Source organism: Eurosta solidaginis, chromosome 3, assembly GCF_040869045.1.
Source record: "Eurosta solidaginis isolate ZX-2024a chromosome 3, ASM4086904v1, whole genome shotgun sequence".
Taxonomy (NCBI): domain Eukaryota; kingdom Metazoa; phylum Arthropoda; class Insecta; order Diptera; family Tephritidae; genus Eurosta; species Eurosta solidaginis.
Genome location: NC_090321.1, coordinates 171010710 through 171020806, shown reverse-complemented (window position 1 = coordinate 171020806; position 10097 = coordinate 171010710). Strand labels below are relative to the sequence as shown.

At 35.7% G+C, this 10097-nt stretch overlaps 1 protein-coding gene across 1 annotated transcript; it reads left to right on the top strand.

Annotated features, from left to right (window-relative positions):
* Window positions 1-3679: 3679 nt before the first annotated feature.
* Glys (glycogen [starch] synthase) lies at window positions 3680-9129 on the top strand. Its single transcript, XM_067773875.1, has one exon. The coding sequence runs from the start codon at window positions 4217-4219 to the stop codon at window positions 6284-6286; it is 2070 nt and encodes a 689-aa protein (XP_067629976.1). The 5' UTR covers window positions 3680-4216; the 3' UTR covers window positions 6287-9129.
* Window positions 9130-10097: the final 968 nt, after the last annotated feature.

Sequence of the window (10097 nt, the reverse complement as noted above, 5' to 3'; positions counted from 1 at the left end):
GCTCATTCACATACAACATTTTGCAAATCACTGTTACGAGTAAAAATATTCTCACTATACAAGAAATATAATTGGTAACATATTTTGTGTCCTATTCATTTGTTAAGTTGCAGTTTTTAACTGTGAAAAACTAGTGGGAAAAATAGTTTCACTGGCAAAGTGTGAAAGCACCGTTAGCCAGAGTAAATGTCAAATTTTTCGTCTTCTTGGAAGTTGGCTACTTTTTCATCTCAGAAGGCGCCATTGTCGCTCAACCTGCCGTTCTCCATAAGAATCGTGCAATCTACTAGTAATGCATAAGATTGAGTTAAACGCATCAATATGAAAAACTGCTTATGTGACGGGGCTTTTTACGACACGATGGCGACTGAACAGAATTACCAGAAGGAAGGCATAGAAACTAAAAGAAAGATATTGCATACAAATCCTCGTGGAATATGAGTTTCAATTAAGTTTCATGATGGCAACTCTGGCAAAACGCAACCACGCAACTGGTCTTATGAAGTATACATAGAGATATTTCCAAAGTTGAATTGTCCTGTAAAGAAGCGCCATCATATTGGAGTGTAACTTGTGGAAAAAATAACCAGAATTTTGAAGGTGTAGGATAATATAAATGAAAACAAATCAGTGTAGGTCATAAAAGACGCAGGATCAAATCATATGGAATTTGTCAGCTCTCCTATCATAGCACCAGAAGGCGATAAATTTTCACCATGTTTGGAATTATGTTTCGATGCAAAAAGAAAACGATTTTGGGGCTGTTGTTTAGTACCTACGTGACTAAAGAACTTAATATGGATTTTAAAAGATTTTCTGTTTTATTTTGGGTGGTTTCTCCTCTACGGCTGATTTTGAAAGTATTCTTCCGTAGGTATTCCAAAGAGTATTGTTTTCAGAATAGTTTCGCAGTTGATCTCCTATATTTATTCCATAGCGTAATGCCTGAGGAGCAGGTTAGACAAGTCTATCCCGTAAATATTTCATTGAGTGGTTTTTGTGGAGTACTTTGGCATATTATATATGGGCGCTCCAGGGAGTACTACTCTGAAGGTATTTGGGAAAGTTCTCTCACGTGGTTATTCTTTGAAGTACTCACACACAAAACGGTAGGTTTTTGCAGGGTAAGTAGATTAATATCGTTACTTCAGTCCGATACTTATCAGGCATCGACACTTTCTTCCGATGCTACTTGCAAGCACAAGTGTCGATACCTTCATGTTATCGCCTCATTCCTACATGCGTATATCAATTGAGCTCAAGTTCAACGAAATTGGGGTTGCAACTCGAAGTTTGTCATGGTAAATAGGGCAATTCGGTGCTCACATGCGATGACAGTGCGTACGCGCATACTGGATTGTGTGCTTGTAGAATATGCACTTATATTTAATCTTTAAAATTTCTTCTAAATTTAGTTTTTTTAAATATAGGAATTCAAAATTCGATAATTTGGCGTAATAACTAATATATTAAAAATGAGAAAATACTCACGTTCTCAAAGAGGTGTAGGTATAAACTTTATACTACACAGTTCTTTAAATATACATACATATATTTAGCTGAGTACGTAAAGTATGTATGAGTCGCTGTGTTATCAAGAATACGACATCAACCATAGCGTCAGTGAATACAAGTCAAGGAACGCGAGAGTGGTATATTTAAACAGTGTTCGAATTTGCTCCTTAGAGTATGGTATGAAAAGTACTGACTTGAATGATATGGTGTCATCGGCATGATTAGTTTCGAAGTTGGAGATAACACGTCTAAAAAAACGTTAATAGATACTTTAATATTACACTATAAGTAAACTCGAAACAATTTCGATAGTGCAAAGAATAATACAAATTAAATATACATGCATATACACTGGTGGGCAAAATATTGGAAGGAAGGAGTACATTTTTTGCCTCTTCTTTTTATTACTTAATTTTTGTAAAAAGGGATTACTTAAGAAAATAGATAACTACCTTAGGACCGCTTACATTATATTCAGCTATTCACTTGTCTATAAGTTATGGAAATTCTTATTTTCTTAGTGCTAAGGCATCGACTGTCAATTCAGTGCAAGCCGAAGTGTAAACAAAAGTCAGCTGGTCAAAATTTTCTCAACTTTCGATTTAATTGAAATGAAGATATCTAAGTAATACATAGATGGCCATCGTAGCTAAATTCTAACTTAGGCAGGGTAAAAACTGCCCTTAATGGCTTAAATAATATATCTTTAGTAAACTTCTGGTCAGATAAAGGGGAATTATAATAGAAAAAAGAAGGACTTTCAAAACGATATAATTTTTTAATAAATTCTTAAGATTTTGTTCGATTCGATCAACATTTTATTAAGAAACGAATAATTGATTTTTTAGAATCGCTCCATTTTATTTGACCTTTGAACTTTTTATTACTATCCACCTCTAACTAGCGTTTCATTGACTTATAATTCTGTGGCTTTCAGGCAGAACCGAAAAAGTGACTAACAGCTGATTTCCAGAAAACAAACCTTAAAATTTTTGAACTGTTGGTCAAAAGTAGCAATCTTTAATTACTTTTAATTTTATAATATCATTGTTGGCATTGCAAAAGTTGACAAATTAAAAAGAAAAATCAGAGAAAATGCTGGCTATGCCGGGAAAAATGCAATTGTTTTCGGGAAATGTCGGTATCATGAACTGAGTATTGAATACTACAGCTTAAATTAATGGTTTCTGTAAAAATTAATATTTACAGATACCGAATGTTTTCCGAATATAATCGAAAACTTGATACTCCAAAACATCGAATCAAATCCAATTCTAATTCCACCCTTTATCATGCATGGAATTAACGAACTTAGCATAATACTGCAACTAATCGCGCTAGTCCCGAACTAGCCAAGAACTATCCAAATCCCGTTTATAAGCACTAACTGGGCTTATATTGAAACCCCCCCCTTTACCAGTGCCTCTAACACAAACAATTTAAAAAGGAACAACTGAGAATTCATCAATACATTAACAGTTATACTGAATTTTTTTATCATTCATTGGGTTCTATATATGTACTTACATATACGTACTGCATATGATGCATGTACGAATTCGTTAATCATTTTTAAAAAAGTCTGTAATTTTCGACTGAATGTTCAATTTAGCGAGTTCGAAATAGTATTGCTCAATTTTATCGATCTCGAGCATAAATTCATTTGAAGGCATAAGTGCCCTACGGATAGTATCAATGGAATCAATGACTTCCTTATGGCTTGGAATAGTATCTGCAACGCTTTTAGGAGGTTCACCACCGGACGATTCTTCTATTTTTCAGTGCTTATAAGCGGGAAAATTACAAAACCTTAGAAAAAAATCGGTGCTTTTAAGCGGAAAGTGCTTATAAGCGGGGTGCTTATATCGTGATTTTTTGTGTATATTGAAATAGGGGAACTTTTTTTATAATTTTTGTAGTGCTTATAACCGGAAAATGCTTATAACCGAGGTGCATATAAGAAGGAAATACTTTATTAATGGAACATAATACAGAAAATCAAAAAATCCACAAATCAAAATAATATAAAAAAATTTGTACTCGACCCAGAACTATCTCTAGGGTGCCATCTCTTTCCTAGAGATGAGACATACATATATGAGCGGCTAGATAAACAACTGTGGATTCAATGTAGATTGGTGCATGTGTAAAATTTGTAAATACAAACAATAATTATTCCTGCGCATCGAAGTACTAATTCATCAGCAATTGTTAAATACAAATGTACCATTTATCGAAAATTCCATCACTGATAAGAGGCAAATTCAGTTCGTCGCATTTGCTTCTGCAAACAACTGAGTAGTTCGGACAAGTCTTATCCGCGTTCATTCAAATTCTTCTTATATAGTACCTATATATTTAAATATATAAAATATTTATATGCTGTAATAATCAGTGCTAAAATAAAACGATAACTTAATGAACTTTTCTAAAAACGTGGACAAATTAAGAAAATAAAAAGCAATGGTGGCATAACGTTCTCTCAAACAACATAAATGCTCTCAACAACATAAAGTGAAAAATTTTCAAGTCAACTCGCTACGCTGAGTATTTGGCATAGACCTTTATTTGACATTTAGAATAGTGGCAGCAGAACTGCAGAAAAATATTGTGTGTAGTGTGATCAACTTATGTAGTATAATATACTTTAGTGTTTATACATAAATAGGAAAAATAGTGATACTATAATTTAAAAAAAAAAATGAATCGACGATATTCTAGGGTCGAATCCGGTGGAGACTTGAAGGATTATTTCGACCGAGGTGATACTGCTTCGCGTGAAAATCGTTGGAACTTTGAAATAGCATGGGAGGTCGCTAATAAAGTCGGAGGTATCTACACCGTCATACGGTCAAAGGCATATGTCTCCACAGAAGAGATGGGTGAGCAACTTTGTTTAATGGGACCCTACAAAGAAAACTGTGCACGTACTGAAATGGAAGAATTAGAATTTCCGCGTGGTAATCCACTTTTGGATGCAGTGAATACGATGCGGTCGCGCGGTTACAAAATTCATACTGGTCGTTGGCTGGTCGACGGTAATCCACAACTAATACTATTCGATATTGGGTCAGGTGCTTGGAAATTAGATCAATTCAAATCAGAGTTATGGGACAAATGTCACATTGGTGTGCCGCACTTTGATGTTGAAACTAACGATGCAATAATATTAGGCTTCATGATTGCCGAATTTCTTGAAGAGTTTCGTAATCGTGCCGTTGATTACTCCAACGCCCATGATTTGCTGAATCCACGTATAGTGGCACATTTTCATGAATGGCAGGCCGGCGTGGGTTTAATTGCTTTACGAACAAGGCATGTAGAGGTGGCAACAGTTTTTACTACACATGCTACCCTTTTGGGCCGTTACCTATGCGCTGGAAATACTGACTTTTATAACAATCTTGATAAATTTGCTGTTGATGAAGAGGCCGGCAAGAGACAGATTTATCATCGCTATTGCATTGAAAGAGCTGCCACACATCTTTCACATGTGTTCACAACAGTATCTGAAATTACAGGCTTTGAATCTGAGCACTTGCTCAAACGCAAGCCTGATATAATTACACCAAACGGTCTAAATGTTAAAAAGTTTTCGGCAATACATGAATTCCAGAACTTGCATGCAGTTGCCAAAGAAAAAATCAATGAATTCGTTCGTGGGCATTTCTATGGTCACATGGATTTCGATTTGGATAAGACGCTTTACTTTTTTATAGCTGGTCGTTATGAATTCGGAAATAAAGGAGCTGATATTTTCATTGAATCTTTAGCCCGACTAAATGCGATGTTAAAACACGAAAAGCCTGACACAACGGTTGTCGCGTTCTTAATTTTCCCGGCAAAAACGAACAATTTCAATGTGGACTCACTGCGCGGTCATGCCGTTATAAAACAATTGCGCGATACTATCAACAGTGTTCAAAAAACCCTGGGATCACGCATATTTGACTCGTGCGTTAAGGGTCATATACCATGTCCAGATGAGTTACTAACAAAGGAAGAGTTAGTCAAAATTAAGCGTTGCATGTTCGCTATGCAACGAGATACAATGCCTCCAGTGACTACACATAATATAGTTGATGATTGGAACGATCCAGTTTTGGCTTCTATTCGGCGTTGTCATCTATTCAATTCAGTTCATGACAGAGTAAAAATTGTTTTTCATCCAGAGTTTTTAGCATCAACAAATCCGTTATTTGGCATTGACTATGAAGAGTTTGTGCGTGGTTGTCATTTAGGAGTTTTCCCTTCATACTACGAACCATGGGGTTATACTCCGGCGGAGTGTACAGTTATGGGTATTCCAAGTATAACTACAAACCTTTCCGGCTTTGGTTGTTTTATGTATGAACATATAAGTGATCCGAAATCATATGGAATATACATTGTGGATCGTAGGTACATCGGTTTAGAGAATAGTGTTCAGCAGCTTTCTGGCTTTATGATGGAGTTCTCAAGGTTAAATCGACGCCAACGTATTATACAAAGAAATAGAACTGAACGTCTCAGTGAACTTTTGGATTGGAGAACATTGGGTATCTATTACCGACAAGCTAGAGTTAAAGCACTGCAGGCGGTGTATCCAGATTACATTGACGAAGGATCTTTATACGGTTCAAGAGGTACTTTGAACTTTTCGAGGCCCTACAGTGAACCTCCGAGTCCTACATCTTCCAGACATACAACGCCAGCACCATCAGTCCATGGCTCCGAAGATGAAGACTCCGTTGATGAAGAAAAAGAATTAAAAGAACTAGGTATTATGTAGTGACATAAAAAGTTCCTTATAGAAATACAAATATTGTTACAAATAGGCAATTTTACAGAAAATTTGTATCTATGATTTGCAGGCAAAACCAAAAATAAAAACCTTATATGCGGTAACCTGTCAAAGCTAAATCAACTGCTAGAACCAAGGCGAATTCAGTACCAGGTGTTGTTATCCCAACAGCTGATTGCTTCTTGATTATTTTCCATACAACGTCTTGTACTACAATAGCCGTGTTTTTTAACATGCGTATATCCATTTACACTTAAACTTTAGATGGACTGCTAAGCGACAAACTTTAAATACACCTCTGAAATTGCTGCCCATAAATTTTGTCCTACTAAATTTCAATACGCATTATTTTTTTTTTTTTTTTTGGTTTTAATTGACACCGCATACGCAAGCGTCGGTTGGCAAGGTGCTTTAAAGAGCCCTTATACTGCCAGGTTATCTTTCAATTCCGTTATTTGTATAAAGTTAATTTTTTGGTTTTTTTTTCATGGCACCGCGCCAGGCACAAAATTATTAATTATTAAAATTCAATATATGGCTTGTTGCCATGTTATTCCAGTATCCCGTTATGGGTAAAGTCCCGTTCGTATATAAAACACATTTGATTTTTATGGCGTCACGCATAAAACCGCCATAACTCCAGGTCAGGGAGGCACTGCATCTCCTAACTCCGCCAAAACGCCCAAGGGAAGCACAGATGCCAACCTTGTGGCCTATTTTAATTTTTCACTCAACGCACAAAGCCCGAAAATTGACGTTGAGTAGAGGATGACCCGAACGACCGCTCGCGCGAAAAGACAATACCGGAATGCAATACGCATTATACTCAGATGTAACTGAAATATGTGTCTTTGTTTCACCCTCTACACTAATTCTATCAACCCAATTCTAAACCAAAATTCCGTGCGAGTTTTTCCCTTCTCCCATTCCTCGTATTCTAAATAAAAATTCCTTGTGAGTTTTTTCACTTCTCCCTTTCCTCCTATTCTGAACAATGTTCGAAAAAGCGGAAACCGGTTATGGGAGAAAAGTAGGTATTATGAATGTGAGGGAGAGGGAGATTTCTCTGCCATTTCATAGGAGTTTTTTCACTTGTTAAATTAAAGGGAATGCATCAAAATAGTTAAAGGAAATTGGTTCTTTTAAGAAAGAATACTTATTTGTGCTAAAATATGTATATACATTCTACCACAATATTCTCACTGTTAATACAACAACAACTACAACCACAATATTCTTTATTTTAAGTCGAAAAGTATATCATAAGCAATGGTAGAGCTCTTGGTATACATATTTGATGCAGCCATCCAGAAATTGCGCAAGGATTTTTTAATAAGGCAGGCAACTCCGGCAGATTTGTGTTATGCGGCCGTCTTCTTCTTATGTTCCGCTGTTGATGTTGCTGTTGCTGTGGCACCAATTCATTACTCATTTCAGTGAATGCCACATGAAATGCAATAAATACTGTGCATTGTTTATATTTTATTTCTTAATTTGCAACAAATTTGCAACAATAATTAAACTTCAATTTTTTAAACAAAAGAAGAAATGTGCAACGAAATTTCAATTGACAAAACAGCTGACTTCGAAAATTCGAAATTCCTATTCCCCAATTATTGTTCTCCCTAGGAGAACAGAATTGGAGGAATTTTTCCGCGGGAATAAAAAAATCCGCGAGAACAAAATTCCGCGAGAATATTTAGAATTGGTCTGTATGTATTCTATGTGTGTCCACAATTCATCGCAACTGATTCAGCTATATGTTATACCCTATTGCCATCAGAGCGTTGTGTCTCCGCTTTTCGGTACACCCTGTGGCTGTAGCTAGTTATTTAACCACTGCCGCTAGATGGGTCTTCTAAGCATTATCTAAGCGAGGATAGGCGTTTTTTTTTCACGCGAAAACGTAAACGTATACGCGTGTATAAAAAACACGGCTAATATGTCAGTTCATCGAAATCTATGAAAATATTCTTTTTACTTGACATTCTTCTGTACGGCGAATTGGTTGAATTCGTTTTGCCACCACCTGGTATGGATTCGCCTTGGCTAGAACTAAAGGCTCCATTACTGATACTTAGCATAGACTTGACTTGACTTGAGAACTGTCACTTACAGTTCTGTTAAATGAACATTGGATGTTACTGATTACTCAAAATTTGGCAACACTTAACTTCACTTAGAAGTCTGTTGAATTTTGATTTTCTATGTAAGTTCTAAGTGACGTTTACATTTTGCGATGCAAATTGACATTTATTTAAAAATAAATTTCAACGCTGATTATAATGCCAGATTGTATGTGCCAAGTGGAGTATAATCGTGGCTAAGTTGCCAAGTTTACGCCAAGTCAAGTCAAGTATATGCTAATTATCAGTAATGGGGGCTTAAGTCTTTTAAAATCAAAATTTGGACATAAAATTGGTTAGTCGAATTTTCGTGTTATCTAGAATGTTAACTTTAACACAATAAATGTGCGGATTTACATAAACGCGTTAAAGCGAAGAAAGCGGTAAGGCATTATATTATTATCTTATGGCGCAGTCAAAGCGAATCAACGTAACCAAAGAGTTTATGTAACTCCACCAATACAGTGAAAACTTCCTTTGTTGTTGATTCCCAAAAAACCGGAGGTCACACGACTCGGCAACAAGAACTTGCTCAGTCGGCATATGGCATCAGCTGATTTGATTGTGTACAAAATATAAGAAGAGGAAGATATTTGAAAAGAAATACCTACATATGTAAATAAATTTGTATGATTTTGAAATGTGAAAATACCATGTATGTTCAAATTAAAACTAAATGTTTGTTAATAAAATATTGACTATTAATTGTGCTCTTATATGAACTTATTTGCTGACCAAAGATGCCTGATGTGAATGCCCGAAATGTAAAGTTTCCGACACAAAAACTTCTTCAATACAATCAGAATGATAAATTTATTTTATTTATACGGACCACCCTGTTGTATAAGTATACATATAAACACACCCTGCAAAAAGGGATGAATGAGTCGCGAATTGGCACTCGATTATAGCGTCGGACAAACCCTCTTCGGGAGTATGGGATTGCTTACCGATTGTATGCATTTTATAATTCTGACAAACTATTTAGTAAAAATTACGATATTGCAACGAAAGGTAAAAGTATTTCGGGGTTGGTGTGGGGCTTTTTGTTGACCATAAATATTCCGTTTCAATAAAGTTTTTTAATTTGATTTTACTGCAAATTCTTTTTCCCTATAAGATACTAGTAGCCTTCACATGTAGCCCACTATAGATGACAGTAACTAATCGCGGCCCACTCTCGTTAGGGATTACCTACATATTTACACAATTTTTTGTTAGGTAATAACGACATTTGTATGTACCAAAACTTATTTCACCTCATTATTTAAAAAAGTCTCGAAAACAATATTATCATCAAGGGATGAAGCTGTTTCAGCAAAAAAAAACACGAGTATAATGTTTCAAAACAAACTAATATACCGATTTTAAATTCAAAGTAGGGTGTTCGATTCTTTGACATTTTTCCAAAACCGGGTTTTCAATTATTCGAAATATGTCAGTTCCATAAAACAGATTTATTAATTTTTTAGTAAAGAAAAATCTGCATCACAAATTTTGGGTTTGAAATAGTTGCTGCCTTTGCATGTAACTCAGACTTAAGCTGAGGACACACTGCACTATTATTTGCATGTATTCTTATGGAGCAATTCACACTTAGCGTCAGCAGCACTGTCCGGCGTGGCAATGTTGATCAAATAACTAAAAAGTGAAGCGCCGCTGCCGCTACTCGT